This window comes from Entamoeba dispar, genomic scaffold (genome assembly GCF_000209125.1).
Source record: "Entamoeba dispar SAW760 scf_1105229461889 genomic scaffold, whole genome shotgun sequence".
In the NCBI taxonomy this organism is placed as follows: Eukaryota; Evosea; order Mastigamoebida; family Endamoebidae; genus Entamoeba; species Entamoeba dispar.
Window position 1 is genome coordinate 16,789 of NW_001854918.1, and position 25,268 is coordinate 42,056.

A 25,268-nucleotide genomic window follows, 5' to 3' on the forward strand; every position below is an offset into this window, starting at 1 on the left:
TCACATAGTACAGATGTAACTGCTTCTATCAACTCATTAGATGATCTGTATTTAATAATTGGCCATAACAATTCCATTAATATTCGTTTTTTATTATCATCAACTTTCATTTCTTCAACATAATAAACAACATCTTGATGAAGTAATTCGTTAGTAGGGTCATTATTAATTTCTGTTATAAGTTGTTCAAAAGGAAAAGGTGGGTTCATTTTAGTTAGAGTTTACAAATTAAAATTTTTTCTTTTTTCCTTTCTTTTTTAGTTTAAGATATTATTTTTAGAAAAGTTTTGGGAGTTAAAAAAAAAAAGAAAAAAACTTTTAATAAGAATTATAATTTTATTATAATATACTATAATAAAATAGTAAGAGATAAAATAAAAGAATAATACAATACTTATATAAAAGAATTGTTTTAAAAAGACTCAAAAGAAGTAAATTAGAAACGACAAAGAACAATTCCAATATTATCAGGGTGTTGTCCAGATATACAACTGACATAAGCAGTATCTTTAACTAAACTAGCCAACTCACTTGTTCTATAAACTCTTCTATGTGAATGTAGTATGTCATGAATTTTTAAATTAGAAATTTCATCCCAAATTCCATCAGTTGCAACAACTAAATACTCTTCATCATCTCTTCTGTCAAAACAAGTAATGTCAGGGACGTGTGTAATAATGGGTTTATTTTTTACATCACCAACAGAACGAGCAACAAGTAATCCACAAACTCTAAGGTTTTCAGCTACAAAACCTCCTTGTGAACGAATTCTCATTTGTTCTATTCTATCACTTGTTTTATGTTCTGGAGCTAGTTGAACAACACCAGACGAAGTAATATAAACAGCACGACAATCTCCACATTGGGCAGTATAAATTTTAGTAGGAGTCATGAATATTACTGTTGCGACAGCACCATCAGTAACATTAGGATCATTTGCAAATTCATTTTGAATACTATCAAATGATTGATATAAAGCGTCTATAATACTTAGTGTTCCAGAATCTCTTGATAACATTTCATAAAATATCTCTGGAAATCTAATAGAAAACATATAAGAAACATATTTTCCAGAATGTCCATCAATTCCAGCAAATAAATAATGTTCTGGAGCTGCAAAATGAGGAATACAAATAAAAGAATCTTGCATTTCATCTCTATCAGCACACATTTGTGCAGCTGCATAAGTAGTAGGGACTGATCTAAATTTAAGGTCATGATGAAAACGAGATAAAAATGGGAATTTTTGAAGACGAATACAACCATCAATACGAACAATTGTAGAAGGGGAATGATTTGGTGATTTAGTTAAGTCATTAAAAGATAAATCCAATAAAGCAAGATTTTTAAAGTTATTAACATCAACAAATGACTGAAGAGAATTATATGATAAATCAAGATAAATTAATGAAGAACAACCATTAAAATTATGAGGAATTGATATATAATTATTACTTAAATTTAATTGTTCTAAATGAGATAAATTAATAATAGAAGTACAAGAAGTTAAGAAACAATTAGAAATGTCCAAAGTTTGAAGATTAATAAGAGAAGATAATAAAGGAATAGATTCAAAATAATTAGAGGAAATATATAATTTAGATAAATTAGATAAATTTAAAAGAATATTAGGAAATGACGTGAATTTATTTTCAGAGCAATGCAAATTAGTTAATGAAATTAAATTTGAAAATTCATTTGGTAATATTGAAATATTATTACCAGTAATATATAAAGTTTTTAATTGAGTCAACACACCAATTTGAGAAGGAATTAAATTTAATTTATTAAAAGAAATATCTAAAAATGTTAATGAAGAAAATTTATTCAAATCCATATCAAAAGAAGATAATTTATTAAATCCAATACTTAAATAATTTACTCTAGACATATCTGGTTTATTTGGTAATGAAGTAATTTTATTATTGCTTAAGTCTAAAACACATAATTTAGAATTTAAATAAATTGAAGAATCTATAAAACTAATTTCATTATTTCTAGCTAATAATTTTTGAATAGAACAACCTTTTTCAATTGTTAGTGTCGTTAATTTATTATTTGAACAATTACAACTAATCATTTTTTCTGATGTCAATGTTAATGTCTTAAATAAATTATTTGATACATCAAGTGTTTCTAAATTTTTTAATGCTGAATAATTATCAAATAATACATCCACTCCTACTTTTGAATAATTTAATTCTTTCAATGTTGTTATTGGATTAAATAATAAATTTTGTGTTCCATTTACATTTAATTTTCTAATTCTCATTACTTCAAAATTTGGTGGAACAGTGTTAATTGGATTATTAGCTAATTGTAAATACGTTAATGCTGTAAGAATTGAAAAATTTTTTGGTAATGATTTTATTTTATTATTTCTAAGGTCGCAGTTTTTAAGTGAACTTAAAATTGTAATATCATCTGGTAATAATTCAATATTATTAAATGAAGCATTAATTCTTTCTAAATTAGGACAATTTAAAATTGGAAATGAATTTAAATCATTTTGTGAAATATCTAAAAATGTTAGTCTTGTTGAACTAAAGTTTAATGTTGTAAAGAAATTAGCTGAAAGATCTAATCTTTGAACATTAAGATTAAAATTAAATTCATGTAATTTATTTGCACATGCTTCAAATGATGTTAATTGAGTTAGTTCAGTAATTTTATTATTAATTTCTTCTATTTTATTTTGGTTTAAACAAATATATTCTAATCCTGTTAACGAAAATAAATAATCATTTACTTCTCTTAATTTATTGCTTGCAAATGATATTTTCTTTAATGAACTAAATAACTGGATTGTTTCCGGTATTTCTTCAAATTCATTACTCCCAAAATTTAATTCTCCTACGTTTATATAAATACTTTGTGTTTTACATAACTCTTCTGGAATAGTTTTGAGATGTTGATCTATCTTTTTAACTGTTGCCATTCTTTCTTTTGCTCTTTTTTAAGTTTCTTTTTATTTTTAAGTTCTCTCTTTTTTTTAATTTTTTTGTTTTTATCTTTTCAAAAAATAACCTCATTTATTTTTGTAATATATAACAAAATAAGAAACATTTCAATTATTTTCCCATTAACATTGTATTGAGATGAGAGTTTGTTCGTAATTCAATGTACTGTGTTGAGAACTCATCAAACGTAATTTCATTAGACATAAGTTGTGAAATAAGTTCAGAACAACTTTGATTAATTTGTTCATTTTGTCGTTGTAATAAACTTTTTAAGTGATTAGATGATTTTTGTCGTTCGATATCTTTTTTTTTCTTGAGCAATTCATCTTTTTGAACTTTGAGTTGTTCTAATTCGTTGTTTAATTCAACTAGTTCAGGATTTTCAAGTGTTTGCATTGATATTTAATAATTTTTTAAGATTGTTCATTCAACTATTTTTTTGAATCCTCATTCTTTATAGTTTATTAAATTATAAAAATATTATAAAGTATAGTAAAAAAATGAATCATAAATTTATTTTGTTTGAATGTTTTGAGCTAAATCCATTTCTCCAAGTAGATGATAACAATTAGAACATACCTCTATTTTTTCTTGATCATTTGAAGTAGCATATTCCAATAAAAAATTTTCTAATAATGTATGAATAGTATTTTCAATATCAGTAAAACTTCCTAAAAGATTAAATAAATTTATAATAATTCTTTATTAATAAAAAAACAAACGTGATACTTTTTCTGCACATTCTGCTTCATTATGACAATGAATAAGATACTTTAACATCTCTAATTGATAACATGCAGTTTCTACTTGCTCTACACTTTTAGGTTGAATAAGATTATTTTTAAGTCTTTTATAACAATTCATTATTTGTGTTTCGATTTTTTGTTTTTCCATTTGTTCTTCATGAATTTGTTTTTGTGTTAATTCACTAACTATTTCTTCAATCTCTGATTTAATTAGTTTAATTTTATCTGATGTTTGTTTTTCAAGTACTTTCATTGGATATTTGATTTCATTTGTAACTTCTTTAATTTCAGATAATGTTTTTGAGAGAAATACAAGGTCTTCAAATCTTGTATTAATAAGCTCAATTAATGCATTAGAGTTTTTGTTTTTATATTCTTGTAATTCATTGGCAATACCATCTAAATCACCATCACTTTCACATTTTCCAATACATTCCCAAACGTCAAACTCGTTGTAATCAGTAATATATTTGAGTATTTGCTCTCGGGATGTTGTTGTCATTCTGACTTTTGGAGTTTCAGTAGGATTTACTAGAAATGAATAGTAAATATTATTATAAATATAAATTATTTTATTAGAAAGAAAAAGAAGAATGAAATCTTGAAAAGAAGAGTAAAAGGACAAAGCATTCAGTGATGGGAGATACATCATTTGATAAACTCAACCTACTCCTAAACGAAAAGAAAAAAGAAAGGGTTTGGCTTGAGAAAGAACTCCAAAACCTTAAATTTATTAATGAATCAATTACCTATGAGACAATACTCAATGAAGATAAAAAGTTAAAAACTAGCTTAGACAAAATACAAGAAATAGAAAAAAAATTAAACCAATTATCTTTTCAACGATTAATACTTCCAAATGACATTAAAAATAATTATCAAACATTATTTGATTCAATTCAACATATTCAAAAACCATTTATTATTACTCAACCAATTATTAGAACAAGCACACCCTCTGAAAGTGAACAATCTGAATCAAGTGAATTAGTTATTAAACCAATAAATGGATATATTCCACCAAGTCCACATATCTCAATTCACTTTGGTAAAGTTGAAAAAGGACAAAAAGAATTTACAACTCAAGTTATAGAATTTGACAAATCACCTGAATTAGATAGAAACTTTGATATATTAAAAGAAAAAATGAAATATAAACATTATCGTTGTTTTTATAATTCATCATTAGATGGATTATATAGTGCTAAAATTAATTCAAGTTTAAGAAATGTAAAAAATGCAATGTTTATGATAACATCAACAGATGGATTCGTATTTGGTGTATTTTCATCATCTTTTCAATCACCAAAACACTCATATGGGTCTCATGATACTGATGGGTTTGTATTTACGTTATTAAATCCTCTTCATTTAGAACCATTAATTTCATTTAATTCAAGTGATAATATGATTACCTTACCATTGTTAAAACGAAAAGATGAGATTCTTTCTATTCCAGATTTCCTTTGGATAACTAAACAAAAGTGTTGGATTGAAGTTGATGACTTTTGTGCTTTATATTCATTACCACCTTTTTGTGATAACCAAAGTTTTAGTAATATTTTTACTCCACTAAATAGTAACAATGAATTTTTTTTGGACAGCATCTATGGTTTGGAATGGTTTGATGATTGATTTTTCTTATGATTTTTAACTTTTTGAATGTTCATTTCTAAAATCAAACACTAAAAATAAACTATCAAGATGAAAATATACTTTTATCTTACTTCTAAATATTGAATAATGAAATTTTTAATAAGCAGAGATTCTAAAATTAAAAAAAACTAGAATAGAAACCTCAAAAATTGCTTCAATTTTACATAATATTCAATATCCAATACTTAAAATGAAAGCAAAAAAATCACCGTAATGAAAAGACACATAAATAAAAGTGAAAATGAATGAAATCAATTAACAATAGGAAACAACATCATATGGACAGAAAAAACACCCTTCTTTTTTCACTATAAAACATTTTTGATTTTCTTTAAGATGAGATTTAAGAATTTTAATTAATACAGCAAAACACTTTTCACGTTTTTTAGCAACATAGTTATCACATAAATTATGTTTAGTTCTTGCTAAATGAGTAGCAAAGACATTTATCCAGAATGCGTACTCTTCTTCTTTTTCAATAAAGTACCAATTTTGAGTCATTTTCTCTACTTCAGTTTGCATAGTGTGTAAATATTTCAGTTTTTAGTTCAGCTTTTCTACAACGAAGAATTTTTTTAAGTTTTATGGTGGTGAGTATTTGTTTTGGAGCTCGCTTCATTAAAAAACTTTTTTACTAAGAACTGGAACTTATAATTCTATAAATTATTTAGCAAACAGAATATGAAAATGCTAATAAACTAAATAACACAATTTATAAAAAAGAAAAAAAAAGAACTTAAAACAAATTTTTAGTTAAAAAATAAATGTCATTTCTAAACTTCTTTAACTCACCAAAAATTAAAGGAACAAATGGGATTCATAATTTAGGTAATACATGTTATATGAATGCTGTAATACAGTGCATTGCACATACCCAACAATTTTTAGAATATGCATTAGAATATCAGTTAAAAGTTTATACGAATGAAAATAATACAAAAAGTTCATTAATAGAAAATGTTACCGAGTCTTTAATAAAAACAATCCAAGCATTATATACTCATAAAGAATCAATTTACCCTCAATATTTTTTTACTACTTTTGGTATTCTCAACCAACAATTTGCTGATAAAAAACAAAAAGATGCTGCAGAATTTTTGTTATTATTACTTGATGTTATGGATAATGATCTTCGAGGTACAAGTATAACTCAACCACCAGCTATAATACATAATGAATTGTATTATAAAGATTATATTGAATATATTAGAAATAATAAATCAATTATTACTCAAATGACAACTGGGATGGTTGTAAGTAAATTTTGTTGTGAAATTTGTGGAACATCTTCAATTCATTCTGAACCATTTTCATTATTACAATTGCCAATTATGAAAAATCTTTCATTTTTAAAAAAAGTTAATTTAGAAAATTATTTTGAATTAAAAGAATTAAAATATATAACAATTTATGACTGTTTAATTGGTTATTTATATTCTTTTCAAACTTGTGTTAAATGTAATCATACACAAATTCCTAATAGAAATTTCGTTGTAACACCTCCTATTCTTATTATTCAAATTCTTCGATTTGAACAACAATCAAATAATACTCAAAAAGATCAAACTACTGTTTTTTTCCCTTTAAATGACTTTGTTATTGGAATAGCAAAATATCAATTGTATGCAACTATTGATCATATAGGCTCAATTAATCAAGGTCATTTTACTGCTAATTGTAAAATAAATGATTTATGGTATCGTTTTGATGATGAAACAGTAAAACCTCTTAATAAAATAGATATTGTTTCAGACAAATCATATATACTGTTTTATGAAAGAACTTAACTCTTAACAAACTAAAGTATTATCAGTAAATAATTTACTTTGAAAATGTCTTGCTAAAAAAGAAATAATTATTTATTTTATTTGTCTTCTTTTGGTTTTGTTTATTCTTCTTTATAAAATTCTCTTATATCTTAGCTTTCTTTTTTACTATTATAATAAATAAATAATTAAAATAATAAATACAAAGAAAAGAAGAGAAATATCAAAATTATTTGAGATTATCAGCAAGCCAATCAAGACCTTCATAAAGTCCATCTCCATTAGTTGCACATGATGTTTGACAATACCATTTACGATTCTTAATTGTTTGTAATCCAAGTTTTTCTGTAACTTCAGAAATAGACATAGCTTGTGGTAAATCATGTTTGTTAGCAAAAACAAGCAAAATAGCATTTCTCATTTCATCTTCATTTAACATTTTCATTAATTCTTCACGTGCTTCTCCAATACGATCTCTATCATTAGAATCAACTACAAAAATAATTGCTTGAGTATTTTGATAATAATGTCTCCATAATGGTCTAATTTTATCTTGTCCTCCTACATCCCAAACAGTAAAGGAAATATTCTTATATTCAACAGTTTCTACATTAAATCCAATAGTTGGAATAGTAGTGACAATTTCTCCAAGTTTCAATTTATAAAGAATTGAAGTTTTACCGGCAGCATCAAGTCCTACCATCAAAATTCTCATTTCTTTCTTTCCAAGTAATTTACTTAACCAACTTCCCATACTGTTTTTTGGTTTTTACTAAGTTCTCAGTTCTTTTTTCGTTTTTTTTTTTTAAGTTTCTCTAAAAACCCTTTTCCCGATTTTTTAAGTTATGTTTCTTAAAAAAAATTAATGAAAAAAAGATGAAATCATCCTTCCTTTTCTTTCTGTTATTCAATCTCCATTTTTTCAAGACTTCTCTCCTAGCCCCACGTCATTTTCCTTGTTACACCTTTAAGGAAAAGTCAAAGCCATTAGAAAAAGCTTCCATTTGAATTTATGACTTCTTTAATGTGACTAAAATAAAATATTTTGTTTCTGTGTTTCTTTTAACTAATTTCAGTAAGAGAGAAAGTCTAATAACCATATTAAGATATATGATGAAACTACTTCAAACAGTGACCATTTTTTTAAAATCTACTTGAATCTATTATCTATATTTGTAATTGATATGTATTGTAGATTGTTATTTACCAAATAAAATAGAAAAACAAATTGTTATTTCTTAAATTCTTTTTTTGTTTTTGAAAAAACTTGTGGAAAGTCATATCAGAAGGAATGTTTTGAATGAAAATAAATTTTCCAGAAATTATATTCTGAAAGAGTAGTAATGTACTATGCTTAAAAATTCATCTGTAATCAATAATCTCATATACTGAATGGTAAGTTGGTTGTCAAAACTTCTTGGAACAATAAAAGAAAGAAGAATAATTATTACTGGATTAAATGGTGCAGGTAAAACTTCTATTCGTTATAAACTAATATTAGGTGAGTTTGCTACGAACATCCCCACAACTATTGGATTTGGAGTTGAGGCATTTGAGTATAACAGTATTCGTTTTAACTTTTGGGAAGTTAAAGGCCAAGACAGAACTAAATCTTTATGGAAAAATTACTATGTCTATTCAGATGGAATTATATTTGTTGTTGATTCAACTAATACTGAAGATCAATTAATACAAGCAAGAAACCTTCTTAATCAAATACTTAGTATCAAAGAATTATCAGGACTTCCATTGTTAGTTTATGCTAATAAATTTGACTTACTTCAATCCAAAACTGTGGCTGAGATTACTAAACAATTAAGACTAAATCAAATTATAGGAAGAGAATGGTATTGTCAAACGTCATGCACAATCAATGGGGATGGTCTTTATGAAGGTCTTGATTGGCTTTCTTCAAAAATCAATTAATAAATAATTCATTTTTATGTAATGAATTTAAATCAATAAAGTTTAATCTCAAATTAAATTTTTTGATGTTTGAGAGAAATAAATTCATGATTTAAACACTGTTGAATTGTAAATCTTTTTTGTTCATCTACTATTAACATATTCTTAATAAGGTCCTGTAATTCTAAAGAAATCATATTAAATTCTTTTTGATGACAAATTTTTCCATTTCTAATATTAATCCTCAGCATTAATGATGAATTTACTCCTTCTTGATTAAAAGGAAACATCCCAGTAGACATATAAAATAACATTACTCCACAACACCAAATATCTGTTTTAAATCCATCGTAAGGTCCACTTTGAAGTATTTGTGGAGAAGTGTAATTACTTGTTCCACACTTAGTTAGAGTATAATCTTTTGTTTCTAGTATTTTTCCTAATCCAAAATCCATTACAACAATATTAAGTTTATTAAATTCTTCATTAGTCTTACCACGAATCATTACATTTTCAAGTTTTAAGTCTCTATGAATTATTTTATTGGAATGAAGATAATTAACAGCATTAAATAATTGTTTAGTAATTATTTTAATTTCATTTTCATTAAAAGTCTGTTGTTTTAATTGAAGGTATTGTGCTAGAGTTAATCCTTCAACATATTCCATAACAATATACATAAATCTTTGTGACTGTATTGTCTCATATTTTTCTATAATGTTTTGGTGATGAATTTTATCAAGTACTTCACTCTCTCGCTGTGCAGTTTCAGATTTCTTTTTCTGAGTTATATCAATTATTTTTACTGCAAGTATTTTATTATTATTCATTCTTTTGATTTGAAATACTTTTCCAAAAGAACCACTTCCAATAAATTTTATAATTTGATATTTTGTATAAAAACAACAACCCATTTCTTTTTCTTCAAATTCTTTTGAAATAAAAATAATGTTTTGTCTCATTGATGCTTTTGGAATTGGAATGGAAATAACATCTAATGAATTGATGAATATTTCTGTATCTCTTTTTATTTGTTTATTATTATGAAATGTAATTACATTTGTTTTTACTGTTAATACATATTCTTTTTTCTCATTTTCTCCTTTAATTTCTATTTGAAAGTGTTGTCTACTTATCCAAATATATTTTCTTAGAAACTCAACTTCATTTCTTCCATAAATAAATTGCTTTTTTGTAATTTGCATTCTCCCCACTTCTTCATTTCCGTTAAAGATAAAAAGACTATACAAATGTTCATTCATTTTTTCAAATAGTTCTAAAACTAAGTTCCGTTCTTCTATTGTAAGTTTCTCTTTTCAACTTTTATTTCTTTAAGAATAAGAAAAATAATTATTGAATAATCTTTTTTAATTCTCTTAATTGTGTTTTACGATTTTTGTATTAACAATATTTCCTTATTTTTTATAATTATGTATTTTTTATCTGATTTATTCCTTTATCAGGCAGATGGTTTATTTACTAATACATACTGCACTCCCAACGATAAGAAACGAATCTTTTTCAATTCATCATTTGATTGTTAACGAACAAGATTGTATTGAGTAATACATTAGAATATAAAACCATTATTTTTAACAAAAGTGTTATTTATAAATCAATTATTTTTGTTATTCAGAATGAAGTAAATTTTTATTCCAATAACATCCATGAGTCAATTATAACTACAATCCGTATTTTCAAAGGAATAAACAACAATTCAAATTTCTTAATACAACCAATAACTCGTTACCATCTTCAATCCCATTGTATGTCTATCACTTATTTATGAACTTGTTTTCCAAAGTTCTTCACAAACAATTTAAGCCCAAAGAATAAATTAATTTTAGTATTTCAAACAAAGAAAGGAAAGTTCAAGTAAAAAGAGTTTGTTATAAATAAGAGTGGACTCAACACCAACAATATTTTCTGTGATTTTTCAATAAGATAAAGAAAAATAGAGAAATAAACTGAAAGAACATGTCAAATGAAATTTACAAGGGGGTTGAAAGACTTAAAGCAAATTCCTAAAAATACAATACTTAACATTAACTATTTATTATTTCTTTATCAAAAAAATACACATTTATTACAAGAATTGTATTCATGCAAACCACACAACCTACTAATACTAATAAATATGGGATGATGAGAAAATCTCTTAATAGACAACGTCATTACTTTGACTCAGCTGAATGGAGTATTAGAAACAGTTTATCTCCTGAAACTAAATCTACTAACAAAGAAGAACTCCCAGTTGAATCACTTCAACCATATGATATTGTTATGTTAACACAGTCTAAGAAAGAACGAACATCTAGTCCATTTTCAAAATCTCAGAAGTGTGTACATAATTGAATGGACTAAGAAAAGGTGTACTAAAAATAAGGTTTAATATAAGAAAGAAAAACAAAATTGATTAATCTTTTAAAATGGTGAATTTAATTTCCTCTCATTAAAACTTAATAAATTTATTGTTATTGAATTTTAAAAACAAAAAGAATTATTGTTTTTCTTTTTCTCTTTTTATTTTTGTCATAAGAATATAAAAATGATTTTAAAAACAAAAATGACAATATATACTTTCAATTAAGAATAAATGATGATGATTGACTAATACTTTGACTGTCAATTCCATTTGTCAAATTGCTCATCACAGAGTTACTTCCATCAGTTCCAGAAAACACTTCTTCAGTTTCACTTGATTCATTTATTAATTGTTCTTTTTCATCTAATGTATTTAAACATTCATTGAGGTATCTAATCTCTTCATTAACATCTACTAATTAAATAATGTTATTTACTCAATTAAAACAAATAAGAAGAACAAACCTTTAATTCGTTGTTTAATGACTGACATTTTATACAACACTCCTGATTTTTCATTAAAGTTATTAATACTTAACTGATTAATTTCATTTACAATTTGTTTAAATCTCTTAGTCATCGGTTGACTTGTATTAAAATATATATCAATTAGTTGTTGACTTTCTGGTGAAATATAATTTCTGATTTCATCAATAGACTTAGATAATTTTTCAGTAAATCCAGCAGTTGGTATTTTCCATTGAATGACACAATCTTCTTTTTCTGTTTGAAGATTCTACATATGTAAATTAAAGTTAATGGCTTATTTCTATTAAAACTTAACAAACTAATATTCTTTGTTTTAAATAGTCCATTTCTTGGTTAATATCTTTAAACTCTTTTTCTATTAATTGACTCCATTCAGTTTGTTTTGGATGAATATAATTATCAATAAATAGACTAATGACTTCTATTGTTTGTTTTTCTGTTGTTGATTTACTTGGAACTAATCGAATCTTTTCTAGAATAATTCCAACCATAAACACTTCAAATGCTCGACAGTGTTGTAATGGATAATCATAAAATGTAATTTTGACTAATTCATGAATAAAATATTTGAATGCTCTGTTTTGATAAGTATTAATAGTATTTTTCATTAATAATTTGAATTTACAATACAAACAAAACAAAGAACAAACGGTGTGTATTTTGATAAATCAGTAATCTCTTTGATAATAATACGAAGAAGTTTAATTAATTTCTTTATATTCTTTGTGATGGATTTATCATCATTCTAAACATATTAGTCAAACTTATTGTTAGTTAATATTATTAATAATAACAAACACTAAACTTGTACTTCGATTTATGTACTTTTTGTGTAATAGAAAGTACAACATTTTCAAAAAATGTATCCATTTCTTTCATTGCAAACATTTGCATCATAACATCAAAACAAGAATTAGAATCGAATATTAGCAAAATCTCTTCAATGTTAGAAATAACTTCTCTTTTGACAATGTACTCAATCAATTCAGCTAGTCTTTCTTTCTCTACAAAATATGAAAATATTAATTGGGAATTAGACATATTAGTTTCTACTCCCATTGAAATATGTATCATTGTTTTGAACGTTGCCTCTGGTATATCATTCATTAAAGGAACAAGTAACTACATGTCAATTTATCCATACTTTTTATAATTAACATTTGTACACATGATAATCACCAACTAAAAAAACAAACGGCAGTCCATGCGTTGCTATCACTAATAATCCTAGTTCTTGGTGTAAGTTTTGATGAACAGGAATTAGACCTTGATAATCTGGAAATTCTTGGGGAGAGTCCAAGATAAGAGGTGTTACGTCTCAAAGAACTCATTTGATATTAATATTTGGGAGTTTTATTATAAAGAAAATATGAAAACAATAAATAATACACAATAATAAAAAAATATCAATTTCTTTAAATTAAGTAATCCATTAATATCAGTTAATTAATATATTCATTTATATTGGTCTTTCTTTTTATATTCAAGACCTTTGATTTGTCTAATTAAATGGTTGACTTATTGAAAGGAAATGGTTCAAATAAAACTTCTTATGAAAAAAAAAAAAAGAAAAACTTTAGAAAAAAAATATAAATAATAGATATATCTATAATTGGATTTTATGGTTATTGTAAAATGATTATTTCAGTGATTTCAATATGCTCTATTTCTATAATAGAGTTTATTTCTAAGATGTGAGAATTAGAAGGATCCTCTTCTAATGTGTTGCATGAATATGTAGAACATTAAGTATTTCATATTTTTTATAATGATTGTTCGTAGTATTTTATGGAAGTTAGTTTGTAATTTTAGTGTTTTTAATCTTCTTACGGTTTCTTTATGTATTAATTTATTGATTGTTAATATTACAGGTATTATTTCTACTTAAATTATTTCTCTATTTTGTTTTAACTTCTCTTATAATTCTTTGTATTTATTTATTTTGTAAATATAATTTAATCCATTATTTCTATCTTGATATATATCAACATCATTAATATATCTTTTTTTTTCATTGATGATTTGATAATATATATCTGGTCTTCTAACATTAAACGAATGGTCACTAACCAATAAATCTTTATTGTAAGTTATAACTATTTCATCATTATTAATACATTTAGGAGGTGTATTAAAATCTATTTCATCAATTTCATTAAAATGAGTAATTAATATATGTTTATTTATTTGTTTACACACACAACCGTGTTTTGATATTTGATTCTTCTTCATTACATGATATCATAATAATATATGATTAATAGATAGAATAATGATATAACAATGTTTATAATATTTTAATATATCAATATAGAGTATTTTTGATTTAATACTTCAGTTTATAATTACTCCTTCTTACATCTTTACTAATTGAATAAAATACATTTGATTTTATATTTAATGACATAATTTGATTATGATAATTTCATAATATTAAATATACATTTTATATTTCTTATATATTCACCACTTTTCTTTTAAATATCATTTAATTTATTTGTTACAAATTTAAATACATTGTTTATATCATGTTTTCATTCATTTAATTGTATTGTATTCAATAATTCATTGAAATTAATATTCTTACCAAATACTTTCATCATCATTTTAATCATTCAATTTAAATACTCTTTTATTATTTCTATCATTTCATTTATTTCATATTTACTTGTATTCATTATTTCAATATTGTTTATATCTTTTTTTATGTTTTTATAATAAACATTTATATTATAAAGTGTTTGTTTGATCTATTTTCATAATGATAAAATACTTATTGTGATGAAAAAGAAATAATGAATGAAATGATTCATGCTATTATTATTGTAATTATTAAAAGAGAAAAACTTTAGAGAAATAAAAAAGGTTGAATAAAAGAACTAAAATTCAACCAATGTTGAGTTTGATTTTGGCTATTGCTTCATCACGCCCACCAGTTATTTGTTCAAGTGATGAACATGAATACTAAAATACATGTTAAAATTTGTTTCTATATACAGTTGTAATACTTCAAACCAATTAAATGCTCATTAATACTTGCCAAGATAAAAGTATTTGTAAAGAATGCAAAGATGAAGAAGAGTGTACGTGTGGAGTGTTTAGATTCATATTATAAATCAGAAAGAGAATGTCCTCTATGTGACGGTAATTGTGAGAGTTCTAGTTGTTATTTAACTAAGGGGTGTAGCAAATGTACGTTTGAGCTTTTACTTAAAGAACAAAGGTGTATTAGTTACGGTGATAGTTGTGAAGAAAATTCAAGTACTGATGGTGTGAATGGATGCAATAAATGTAAAGCAGTTTTTTATCCACTTAATAGATTTTGTGTTACCTTGTTTATGTTTATTTTCATAAGTTTTGATAGAAAAAAACAGTTAAATTAATTGAATAGAAAAGTCTGAATATTATGTTAATAAAGCATTTGATACTACCAGTGGATGTAGGAGTTATCAATTTGGATATTAAGTCAGGGATGAAGATGTTTCCCCCGTGATAGTGATTGTGCTAGTAATGAATGTAATGGTAAAACTGGTGATTTATTGAATGTAAATCCATTTTTTTATGTAAATCCAAAAGATAAAACTCAATGTCTGGCTTATAGTTGTAAAGTCTATAGTAACTCACCATGTACAAATTGGAAATTAGTTATTATCTTAAAGGCGGTAAATACGAAATTTGTTTAGATATTGCAGTAATTATGTTGTTGTTAGTGGATGTACTAATTGCACTTTTGGGTATTATGTGAGTGAAAAAAAAATGTGTTGGATGTCCTGACCATTGTTCCAATTGTAGTACAATTACAGGATGTTCTAAATGTGAAAAGGGTATGAGTTAGTAAATGAAGTGTGTATGAGAAATAATACAGTTAGTGTCCTGAGAAGTTCAATGATGGTGGTTCTTCTAACTCTTTTCTAAGTTGATTTTTATTTGGAATATTAAGAATTTAATTTTAACAATAAATGAAAAGTAAAGGGTTCTTCTTGTGATATAAATTCAGTTTATGATTTAAAAAGAAATAGGAAAAACGGATTCATTTAAAGGCAATTTGTTAGGAGAAACAAAAGATGAGACGAAAATCAATTTATTAAAAAATTAGTTTTGGATTTTTTAAATTGCATTTCATTGTCTTCCTAAATTAGAAATTAAAAAAAAATAAAAGAACTTAAATTTCATAGAGATATGAAGGTTATTGTGATATTATATTTCATTGCCTTAATTAATGCTTCTCTTTGTAGTAATGGGCAATGGTTTGATGGTCAGAAGTGTATTGGTTTGTTATATCTAGAAATGTTCAATAAAATAAAAAAGAAAAATCCTCATTAGTAGCATGTTCTTCCTATTGTACTGAAGGTTGTGATGAAACTTTTGGATGTAAAAGTTGTCAAAGTGGATATTATCTTAAAAATGGAGATTGTGTAAAATGTGATTCCAAGTGTGCATCAACAAATGATTGTGTAGAAGATTATGGATGTGTTAAATGTACTGTAGGAACATATTCTGTTGATGGAAATTGTCTTCCTATTTCTGATAAATGTGATTCAGCAGAAGGTTCATCTAATCAAATCTTTGGATGTTTGAAATGTGTTGAAGGATATTATGCTAAGAATGGTGATTGTGTCGGTTTGTTCAATTTATCTATTCAAAAAGTGAAATGATTAATTCTATAGAAAAACCAAAACAATGTATTGAATTTGATCAGTCAAGTGGATGTACTAAATGTAGTACTGGATATTATGCACGTAATGGTGATTGTGTTGAATGTGATAAGAAATGTACATTATGTGATGGAAGTACAGGAATTTGCCAAGTTTGTGGAGGAAATACTTATCAAACAGGAACTACTGTCTGTACTTATTGTGATGAATATTGTTCTAACTGTGATAATACTGAACAAAAATGTTTAGGATGTCAAGCTGGAAGATATCTTAATTCTACTACTAATACTTGTATGTTATGTCCTAGTAATTGTGAGGTTGATTCTTGTTCAGATGGAGTTGGGTGTAAAAAATGTAAAAAAGGATTCTTCTTACATAAACAAAATGCATGTATTGGTTTGTTCTTTATTAATTTTTGTAAATTATTTTATTATAGAAACTCATTTTTCTTAGCTTGTCAATCTAGTTGTAATGAATGTGATAGTCAAGAAGGGTGCAAACAATGTAAGGAAGGTTATACTTTGAATAAAGATAAAGGTATTTGCAGTGGTGCTACAACTATTCTTTCTTTATTGCTTGTTGCTCTTTTAATCGTTGCTTTCTAATCCTTTTTTTTTTGTCTTCTTCTTCCTTTTTATTTTTGTTTTGGTTTCCTTTTATCATAAAATCATAATTTCAGGTTTTTTTCCTTATATCATTGCTTCTTATTTCTTCCCCAAATAATTTTAAACATAATACATCTTCCTATATAATCGGGAAAAGAAGTTAGAGTAGAAGAAAACACAAAACAAAAAAATATTTTATTGTTTTCAAAATTTTTTAATTTTCGTTTCAAGAGAAGGGGAGATAAAAAAAACAAAAAAAAATGAAAAATGAAAAAATTAAAGGGTCATCTTCAAATTTTAGTAGTTCTATGACTGTTCTTTTGTTTATATTGATTTCATTGTGCTTAGCTATTGAATGTCAAAAGAATGAATATAAATATGATGAAAATACGTGTATTGGTTTGTTTTTTTTTTGATTAACTTAATTTTATTACATAAAACAATATTAAACTTATTTTTAGCATGTCCTGAAGAATGTGCTTCTGGTAAATGTAAGGAAAAAGTTGGATGTACTCAATGTAATGATGGGTTTTATATTGATGAATTAGGAGGATGTCTTCCATGTGCTGATGGATGCAAAACGTGTGATTCAAAAAAATGTTTATCTTGTGTAGATCTTTATTATATGAAAGCTAGTGGATGTTATTCAGGAGGAGATAATTGTACTGCTGTTCAAGATAATGTTGGATGTACAAAATGTCAAACTGGTTATTATTTATCTTCTGGAGTATGTACTTATGCAGGTGAAGGATGTAAAACATATTCTGATAATGTTGGATGTACACAAGTAAAAGAAGTTAATAAATATTATATTTATGGAGGACAAGCAATTGCATGTGATCCTGCATGTATTACTTGTGATGAATTTAGTGGATGTACTAAATGTAAAGATGGATATTATAATTATAATCATGGTTGTGCTGTTTGTCATAAAACATGTTCTACTTGTGAAAACAGTACCTCATGTGTAAATTGTCAAGATGGATTAATTAAAAATAATACAGGACTTTGTATGGGATGTGATCCAAACTGTGAAGAAAGTTGTAAATCACCTTCTATGTGTAATAAATGTAAAACAGGTTATTTTGCATTTGAAGGAAAATGTTATCTTTGTGATCCAAGATGTGCTACTGAAAAATGTAATGAAGATGGATGTAAAGAATGTCAAGATGGATATTTTGTTTATCATGGAAGATGTGAAAGTTTGTTTCTATTATTAGTAGTGTTATAAAGTAAATACTGATAGTATAGAGAAACCATACCAATGTCAACCTTCAAAATATTCAAAATCTACTGGATGTAGTGAATGTAATGATGGATATTATGTTGTTGATGGTATGTGTGTTGCATGTGATCCTAATTGTCAACCAGGACATTGTAATGGTACAACTGGTGCATGTGATCTTTGTGCTACTGGATATCGATCATATGGACAGAAAGAATGTATTGAAGGTACAGTTTATGGAGACAATACAAATATTTATAGATGTGATGATAAATTCTTTATAGATAAAGATGATGGTACTTGTGCTAAATGTTCTACTTATTGCACAGAAGGACAATGTGATAATGCACTTGGATGTAGTCAATGTCAACCAGGATTTTATGTAACTAAAGATGGTAGATGTTCATGTTTGTTTCATTCTTTCTCTTTTTATAAATGAATTAAATAATCATTATATTAGCTTGCCCATATTTCTGTGATCTTTGTCATGAAGAATTAGGTTGTTTAGAATGTACTGAAGGTTCTTATCAATTTGAAGGAAGATGTGTCTTTTCTGGAGCCATTTCTGTATTAGGTATGTTATTTACATTCATCGTTTTCTTTGCTTTCTAAATGATTCCTTCTTCTTTGTTTGTTTTTCAACACTAAACAGACTTTTGTTTTGTTTTTATATAATTGGATTATAAATCTTTCATTTTTATCAAATACAACTTTCTTTTAGATTTTGTTGTATAATCATTCAAAATAGTCTAGTCTTTTCTATTGATTTCACTAGTACAAGTGTTCAAGAGAAATAGATGTACATAGATTAGGTATTAAATATTCAACGCTTATGTAAGATATTAATTGTTCTAATAAGAACATATCACAGAATAAAGATTTTGAAGGTGGAAGAGAATAATGTATTGAAAGAAATACTTTATTGAAATAATATTTTGAAAAAGAAATTAGATCAAATGAAATAATTTAAACAATATGTTATTATTATTTTGTGTTTAGAGATGAGTTATTGTTTTGTATCTGTAATTTAATAGACTTCATTTTTAGTATCTCCATCAATATTCTTTATTTAATTTTATTTATCATTCGTCATATTAAACAAAGAGTTTTTTGATATGAGAAGAAAGTTTTCTTTTGTTGAATCAATTGCAATATTTGGAAGTATTAAATAGAATAAGATATATTTTGATAAAACATTTCAATCAACAGCTTTGTATATGTATTGTTCATTACTATTTGTTTACTATCAATTCATTTGTTATTTATCACGATAAAAACTATATTGTTTTAATTTTTGTTATTAATTGATGTAATTTTGTTTTCTTTTTTCGTAATTCTTAAAGTATTCTTCTTGAAATAACATAATTCTGAATATTTATGTTTTTATTTATTAAGTTTTTATAATAGTTTCAAAATAGTTTTTATTTAGTTTCATTAAAGTATTTTTATTATTGATTTTTTGTTATGTATTTCAAAAAACAAATAAAAGTAAAATGCAATCGGAAGGAGTTGAACCTTCGACTCTCACATCTTGTTAACAAGGAAATTGAACTTGCAAGTTAAGTAAGTGTTTTACCACCTAAACTACGACTGCTTTTCAATTTTTTTTATTAAATGACCATTCTTCACTTTTTTAAAAATTATTAAGAAAAGAATATTTTGTAATAATTATTGAATATCTTGTCTTTATCATATGTACAAATAATATAAACAAACACAAGTGTTTCCTTCTTTGAGGGGGTATCATTGTTAATTTAAGTTAATGAAAATGGTCATTGCAATTTTGATATCTTCACATATTTTCTATTTTCAGTTATTCCATCATTTATCAATACCACTTCACTCAGTATAATTAATAATATATTCTTCATTGACAAAAGAGTATTTCTCTTTCATTCTATTTCAATTGATTCGTTTATACTAACTATATATAATATATTTTGTTGTTAAATTATTTTCTATTTTGTTCTTTCAATAACTTTCATCTCTACATTAAACACTATCCATAATAACATGAAAAATACTAAAATTGAAACATGTTGTTTTTAAATGATTCCATATGTTATTATGTTATCAATCTTTTCTTTCAATTACATATATTATGATAAGTAATTCTTTATCTATATCATTTTTAATAAAATATCATCAAATTCTCCATTGTTTATTTTATAAATTTAAGTTAATTTATCATAACAACATTTAAATATAATATTCTTTTATTTATATGGTAGTTGGTTTTTCTGTATGATGAAATAATTAAATAGCATTGTTTTTATATGTTTTGATTCGAGATTTCATAATTCGATTATCATTTATAAATTCTTCTTAAAGAAAAATCTATCTTCTTTAACATTAGTTAGTATTTTATTTCTTTGTTGATTTAAAACAGTTTTATTCTCAATAATATATTCTTTCAATAATTATGTAATGAGTCTTTTATCTTATTCATTGTTAATTTAATACGTGCTGTGGTCTTATTAACTTTCTTTTAGAATATTTTTTGAGTTATTTGACCTATAATCATTTCATTAAATCAATCTAGTTTCATTCAAGGATAATGAATACGTTTATCGTTAGTGTTGTTGTTATGATATTCGACTTGTATTCTGAGCCTTTCGATAAAATTATGATTAAACGAATACTTTGACTCAATAAAGTAAATTCAATCGTTTTTATGAGAACACGTTTAACTAAATCAACTAAAAGTTTCAATTATTTATATCCTTTCTATTGTTTTATTAATCATTTACAGGATTTGTTCTAAAGTTTACTACTTCTTAAATGAATAAAATACACTACTTCAAAACGCTCATATCTAACTTCTAATATTATGGTATTACCATTAAATAAATAACTCTAATATGAAAAGAATGTAAACATTATTTAAATATAACAAATAAATATCGAAATTCTTGAATATTTCAATAATTATACCAGATATGATAACAATTTAACTGATCATTTCTAATATTCATTGCAAAGTTGCGTATACATAAAATATCATTCTCATCATAACACAATAAAGATAAACGTCCTAAAATGAATTCAATTAAAATAGCATTTTTAATTTATTCTATTTGAGTTTTTGTTCCAAATCTTTCATTTTGAAAAACAATTTTCTGGGATTCCCTCCATTTGTCTCAACTCCTCTTCACAACCACATCCATAGAAACAACTCTTTCCCATTTCTATAACTGGCATTAGTTGAGGTTTAATGTGTTTTAATGATGAACATCCATAAAAACATCTATTTCCTATTTTCCTAATTGATGGTGGTATAGTAATAGATGTTAATGTAGTACAATCTTTAAAACATTCATCTCCAAGTGATTTAACTTCTGATGGTATTGTATTTCCATATTTATAACTATCATATTTTGTATATTCTATATTTTTACAGATATTTCCTGCTTCTTTTTCTTGTAAATATGTTGAATAATTAACTGTATACCATATTATTGCTTTATTGATTCTTCCGTCATCAAATTCTTCATCACTTATAATATAAATATGAAATGTTTCAATATTAGGAAAGAATTTTCTTGAATGTTCATTTAAAGGAATTGGATTAAAATGAAATCGTTCCATATTTCCTTGAAATCTTTTAATTCCTATTTCTAAATTAATAAAATCTTTAATATCATTAAAATACATTGATACTATCATTATTGAATTATATCCTATTCTTTTTTCCAATTATTCTTTTATTGATTTTATTATTATATAGTATTCTTTTGATATTTATTATCATTTCTCTTTCTGATGAATATTCTGAATATTCTTCTTCTTTTTCTATCATTTCTATTATTGTTTTAATATATTTTTCTTCGTTGATTTCTTTATATCTCCATCTTTTTGTGTTTATTTTGTTTTCTTGTTTTATTTTATTATTTATTATTATTCCTTTCTCTTCTTTTTCTTCTGTTGTTATTCTATTGATTTCTTTATTTTCTTCTGTTGTATTGTTTATTCTTATAGTATTTATTATTCTTATTTTTATCTTATCTCTTTCTTTTTTAATATTTCCATATGTTATTTCTGTATTTTCTATGATAAGAATTGGTGTTTCTATGTTATATTCTTCTGAAAGTATTCTTTCAATTATATGATATTTCCGTATGATTTGTACATTATTTAATCTTCCCAGTTTTGTTGAATTTTCTATTCTTCTTTCATTTCCTTGACTTGTTCCATTAGGAATACAAATGATTGTTCTTTCATTTTCTCCTTTCTTTTCTACTTCTTTCTTAATATTATTGAATATCATTGATAATTTACTTTCTGGTTTAATCATCATTTCTACTCCTTTAATATTTTCTTTTCTAATTCTTTCTTATTATTCATTTTCTTATATTTCTTTTCTTCTTTTTCTTTTCTTCTTTTATTTCTATTTTATTTATCTTTTATCATATATAATAAATAATAAATAATAAGAAATGAATAAGATAGATGAATAAGAATAATATTTAATATGATTATCAATTAATGAAAATATAAAATGATATAATTTAACAACATTATCAGATATAATACCAGTAATGAATGTAAATATAATGAATAATATGTAAAATTCATAAATATTCACATCAAATCATTATAATATCGAAATTAATGATTATTTATTATTTATAACAATGAAGTAAATAAAATAATAAATATTTCATTTTCGCATTCATGATATTTTTAATTCATTTATCTACAATTTATTAATTATTCAATATTTAAACAATATAAATCTAATGAAAATAACAAAATAATAACAAAAACATCAAAATAATACAATAATAATACAATAATAATATAGAAAGAAAAGAAGAAGAAAGAATTAAATAATCAAATAACAAAATATTTAAATAAAAAACAAAAAAGATAAATTAATAAAAAAATAATAATAAAAAATATCAAATATTCTTGTTATGAAAAATAATCATTATGAGAATCTATTCCTTTTTGTTTCTTTTCCTTTTTTGTTCTTTATGTTGTTTGTAAGATTTAGTGAATGTACTTTTATTCTTTTTTCATTCATAACTGTCATTTCCATCATATTTTAAACCATTTATTTCTTCTTCTGATACTGCTGATATGACTTATGATGTTTTCAAAATATCACTTCATGTCTTTATTAATTCACTCTACTTCTCATAAAATCTTTTCATATTTGTGTGTTGATGTTGTTTAAGTGGTGTTCTAGAGATAGTTCTTATATTTTCTGTTTTGATAGTTTGACATTCTTGATGTTATGTTTTTTATCTCAAAACACTTTGTTTTACTTTCTAACAGTGATGTCATGTTATGCCCTTTTTAATTTTGTTGAGATACCTTCAACACTTTACACTCAAATTCATTGTTGAATATGTTTATATTGAAGTAATTCGTGTTGTTTGTTTTGTTGTTTTGAGAATGAACTTAATAAACTAAGTATTGATGAAAGACAACAAACTTGTTGTGAAGATCAATCACACTTAGATATTCCATTTAGTAATCTTTGTGATTTGTTTAGACAAACTCCATAAATGGCTATGAGTGTAGAAGAAATAGAAGTTAAGATAAATGAAGTGATGTTAGTGGTATTAACAAATCAGTCTTAGTGTTAGTGATCAGAAAAATGAGAGAATTAGAAAATATGAAGAAAGGGGTTTAGAAGAGAAAAAGGGGGAAAATGTGGTCAGTTTTAAATCAACATTTGTCAATATTCAGTGTCAATAAAGATGAATTAACACATTTCAACAATTCACTTGTTTGTAATAACACTCAATAAACATTTGAGTTGTTTATTATGAAATTCAATAACTATTTTCTATTTACTATAGACACAATTAGTAAATGAGTTGGTTTGATGATATCTGAAGTTCATAAATTTATAGAGAGTTTAAGAAAAGACCATTTAAATGTGAATGAATATAACAAATAAGATAAAAATGATATAAAATAATACAAGAATAATAAATATAAGAAAGAATTAATCAAAAAGAAATAGATTACAAAAATGTAATGATTCTTTTATACAAAGTTCTACAAGAAGATAAAGAAGAGAAAGAAATTAATTATATTTCAAATGATGAGTGGTATATCAAATGTGATAAATGTAATGATAAATTAGAAGATAAAAGATAAGATATACAAATCATATCAAGCATAACACATCTAAATGTTAATTAATTTAATTCATTCCAAAATTAATAGTTCGATTAATTTTTGTTCAACTTGAATTTAGAAGAATTAATGATGACATTTATTAATATTTTAAAAGAAGTTGTATTGAATCAAATAATAAATAAATCATTTTTACATAATGAAGAATTGCTGTGAGTTTTTACACTTCTTTATTTTCAAAATCACAACAAATAACAAGTGAAGAATTATAATTTAATAAAGAAATATAGTTATACAGATGATTGAATTCAGAAAATTGAAGACATGAAGAAAAACAGATAAAAAAGAGTTAAATAAACAAAAACAACAGTAATTATTATCTTCTTAACAAGAAATAATTAAAAAGTCAAGAAATAAACATATTGAACATAACAAATTAACAATAATAAATACAGATAGACCAATTATTAGAAAAGAAGAAATAAAATAAAATAGAAATGAATAGAAATGGAATAAAAGATAATTAAATAAGAGAATATTTCAATTAGAAATAGATGAAATAAAATGTAAATAAAAAATAACAAAAATTAGAATTATTTTGTTATTATAAATTATAAATAACAAAAAATATCAATAACAAATTCTATAAATTATAATACATTGAATTAATAATTTAACTATTTTATTTTTAATTTAATGAAAAACAATAATTATAAATATCAATAACAAATTCTTTCATTTTTATTATTATTTCTTATTTCTTTTTCATTTTCATTTTCTTCTTGTTTTATCAATTGTGTCATT

At 24.3% G+C, this 25,268-nt stretch overlaps 12 protein-coding genes across 12 annotated transcripts in view, besides 38 other annotated features; 5 read left to right on the top strand and 7 right to left on the bottom strand.

The window, feature by feature from the left end:
- Positions 1-209, bottom strand: part of EDI_313100 (uncharacterized protein) — a gene marked incomplete at both ends in the record, with an annotated part of 1,695 nt that extends 1,486 nt beyond the window's left edge. The window contains one exon of the mRNA XM_001733411.1: positions 1-209. This exon is cut by the window's left edge and continues 1,486 nt beyond it. Within this exon, the coding sequence (XP_001733463.1) occupies positions 1-209 (209 nt within the window).
- An 85-nt stretch (positions 210-294) lies between these two features.
- Positions 295-419: a sequence feature (AT_rich).
- Positions 420-436: 17 nt separating this feature from the next.
- EDI_313210 (leucine-rich repeat containing protein, putative) lies at positions 437-2,938 on the bottom strand (the record flags this gene model as incomplete). Its single annotated transcript, XM_001739012.1, has 1 exon — positions 437-2,938. One exon carries the CDS (start codon positions 2,936-2,938, stop codon positions 437-439), a length of 2,502 nt encoding a protein of 833 aa, XP_001739064.1.
- Positions 1,588-1,631: a sequence feature (AT_rich).
- Positions 1,772-1,808: a sequence feature (AT_rich).
- Positions 2,938-3,016: a microsatellite.
- Positions 3,017-3,420: 404 nt separating this feature from the next.
- Positions 3,421-3,480: a sequence feature (AT_rich).
- EDI_313220 (uncharacterized protein) lies at positions 3,474-4,208 on the bottom strand (the record flags this gene model as incomplete). The annotated part of the gene is made up of 2 exons (XM_001739013.1): positions 3,474-3,631; positions 3,683-4,208. The coding sequence occupies 2 exons, from the start codon at positions 4,206-4,208 to the stop codon at positions 3,474-3,476; spliced, it is 684 nt and encodes a 227-aa protein (XP_001739065.1).
- Positions 3,639-3,677: a sequence feature (AT_rich).
- Positions 4,209-4,251: 43 nt separating the features above from the next.
- Positions 4,252-4,284: a sequence feature (AT_rich).
- Positions 4,285-4,342: 58 nt separating this feature from the next.
- EDI_313230 (uncharacterized protein) lies at positions 4,343-5,341 on the top strand (the record flags this gene model as incomplete). The annotated part of the gene is made up of 1 exon (XM_001739014.1): positions 4,343-5,341. One exon carries the CDS (start codon positions 4,343-4,345, stop codon positions 5,339-5,341), a length of 999 nt encoding a protein of 332 aa, XP_001739066.1.
- A 730-nt stretch (positions 5,342-6,071) lies between these two features.
- Positions 6,072-6,128: a sequence feature (AT_rich).
- EDI_313240 (ubiquitin carboxyl-terminal hydrolase, putative) lies at positions 6,127-7,149 on the top strand (the record flags this gene model as incomplete). Its single annotated transcript, XM_001739015.1, has 1 exon — positions 6,127-7,149. The coding sequence occupies one exon, from the start codon at positions 6,127-6,129 to the stop codon at positions 7,147-7,149; it is 1,023 nt and encodes a 340-aa protein (XP_001739067.1).
- Positions 6,544-6,592: a sequence feature (AT_rich).
- Positions 6,708-6,774: a sequence feature (AT_rich).
- Positions 7,150-7,203: 54 nt separating the features above from the next.
- Positions 7,204-7,232: a sequence feature (AT_rich).
- Positions 7,233-7,289: 57 nt separating this feature from the next.
- Positions 7,290-7,331: a sequence feature (AT_rich).
- Positions 7,332-7,357: 26 nt separating this feature from the next.
- EDI_313250 (ADP-ribosylation factor, arf, putative) lies at positions 7,358-7,882 on the bottom strand (the record flags this gene model as incomplete). Its single annotated transcript, XM_001739016.1, has 1 exon — positions 7,358-7,882. The coding sequence occupies one exon, from the start codon at positions 7,880-7,882 to the stop codon at positions 7,358-7,360; it is 525 nt and encodes a 174-aa protein (XP_001739068.1).
- A 638-nt stretch (positions 7,883-8,520) lies between these two features.
- Positions 8,521-9,054, top strand: EDI_313260 (ADP-ribosylation factor, putative; the record flags this gene model as incomplete). Its single annotated transcript, XM_001739017.1, has 1 exon — positions 8,521-9,054. One exon carries the CDS (start codon positions 8,521-8,523, stop codon positions 9,052-9,054), a length of 534 nt encoding a protein of 177 aa, XP_001739069.1.
- Positions 9,049-9,118: a sequence feature (AT_rich).
- On the bottom strand, positions 9,108-10,295 carry EDI_313270 (calcium-dependent protein kinase, putative; the record flags this gene model as incomplete). The annotated part of the gene is made up of 1 exon (XM_001739018.1): positions 9,108-10,295. One exon carries the CDS (start codon positions 10,293-10,295, stop codon positions 9,108-9,110), a length of 1,188 nt encoding a protein of 395 aa, XP_001739070.1.
- Positions 10,296-10,448: 153 nt separating this feature from the next.
- Positions 10,449-10,476: a sequence feature (AT_rich).
- Positions 10,477-11,615: 1,139 nt separating this feature from the next.
- On the bottom strand, positions 11,616-13,217 carry EDI_313280 (uncharacterized protein; the record flags this gene model as incomplete). Its single annotated transcript, XM_001739019.1, has 6 exons — positions 11,616-11,809; positions 11,863-12,133; positions 12,186-12,462; positions 12,537-12,631; positions 12,685-13,008; positions 13,083-13,217. The coding sequence occupies 6 exons, from the start codon at positions 13,215-13,217 to the stop codon at positions 11,616-11,618; spliced, it is 1,296 nt and encodes a 431-aa protein (XP_001739071.1).
- A 20-nt stretch (positions 13,218-13,237) lies between these two features.
- Positions 13,238-13,310: a sequence feature (AT_rich).
- Positions 13,311-13,469: 159 nt separating this feature from the next.
- Positions 13,470-14,552: a repeat region.
- Positions 14,523-14,721: a repeat region.
- Positions 14,722-16,065: 1,344 nt separating this feature from the next.
- EDI_313290 (uncharacterized protein) lies at positions 16,066-17,146 on the top strand (the record flags this gene model as incomplete). Its single annotated transcript, XM_001739020.1, has 4 exons — positions 16,066-16,156; positions 16,213-16,506; positions 16,554-16,937; positions 16,995-17,146. 4 exons carry the CDS (start codon positions 16,066-16,068, stop codon positions 17,144-17,146), a joined length of 921 nt encoding a protein of 306 aa, XP_001739072.1.
- Positions 16,946-16,976: a sequence feature (AT_rich).
- Positions 17,103-17,199: a microsatellite.
- Positions 17,200-17,330: 131 nt separating this feature from the next.
- Positions 17,331-17,368: a sequence feature (AT_rich).
- An 86-nt stretch (positions 17,369-17,454) lies between these two features.
- Positions 17,455-18,983, top strand: EDI_313300 (uncharacterized protein; the record flags this gene model as incomplete). Its single annotated transcript, XM_001739021.1, has 4 exons — positions 17,455-17,545; positions 17,608-18,348; positions 18,398-18,778; positions 18,832-18,983. The coding sequence occupies 4 exons, from the start codon at positions 17,455-17,457 to the stop codon at positions 18,981-18,983; spliced, it is 1,365 nt and encodes a 454-aa protein (XP_001739073.1).
- Positions 17,551-17,606: a sequence feature (AT_rich).
- A 758-nt stretch (positions 18,984-19,741) lies between the features above and the next one.
- Positions 19,742-19,832: a sequence feature (AT_rich).
- Positions 19,833-20,000: 168 nt separating this feature from the next.
- Positions 20,001-20,044: a sequence feature (AT_rich).
- Positions 20,045-20,531: 487 nt separating this feature from the next.
- Positions 20,532-20,597: a sequence feature (AT_rich).
- Positions 20,598-21,470: 873 nt separating this feature from the next.
- Positions 21,471-22,037, bottom strand: EDI_313310 (uncharacterized protein; the record flags this gene model as incomplete). Its single annotated transcript, XM_001739022.1, has 1 exon — positions 21,471-22,037. One exon carries the CDS (start codon positions 22,035-22,037, stop codon positions 21,471-21,473), a length of 567 nt encoding a protein of 188 aa, XP_001739074.1.
- Positions 22,006-22,190: a microsatellite.
- Positions 22,150-22,327: a microsatellite.
- Positions 22,224-22,400: a microsatellite.
- Positions 22,401-22,644: 244 nt separating this feature from the next.
- Positions 22,645-22,776: a microsatellite.
- Positions 22,685-22,776: a microsatellite.
- Positions 22,777-22,781: 5 nt separating this feature from the next.
- Positions 22,782-22,935: a microsatellite.
- A 41-nt stretch (positions 22,936-22,976) lies between these two features.
- Positions 22,977-23,032: a sequence feature (AT_rich).
- Positions 23,033-23,048: 16 nt separating this feature from the next.
- Positions 23,049-23,107: a sequence feature (AT_rich).
- Positions 23,108-23,109: 2 nt separating this feature from the next.
- Positions 23,110-23,269: a microsatellite.
- A 1,007-nt stretch (positions 23,270-24,276) lies between these two features.
- Positions 24,277-24,363: a microsatellite.
- Positions 24,364-24,856: 493 nt separating this feature from the next.
- Positions 24,857-25,045: a microsatellite.
- Positions 24,944-25,050: a microsatellite.
- Positions 25,051-25,055: 5 nt separating this feature from the next.
- Positions 25,056-25,184: a sequence feature (AT_rich).
- Positions 25,185-25,197: 13 nt separating this feature from the next.
- Positions 25,198-25,242: a microsatellite.
- Positions 25,243-25,268: the final 26 nt, after the last annotated feature.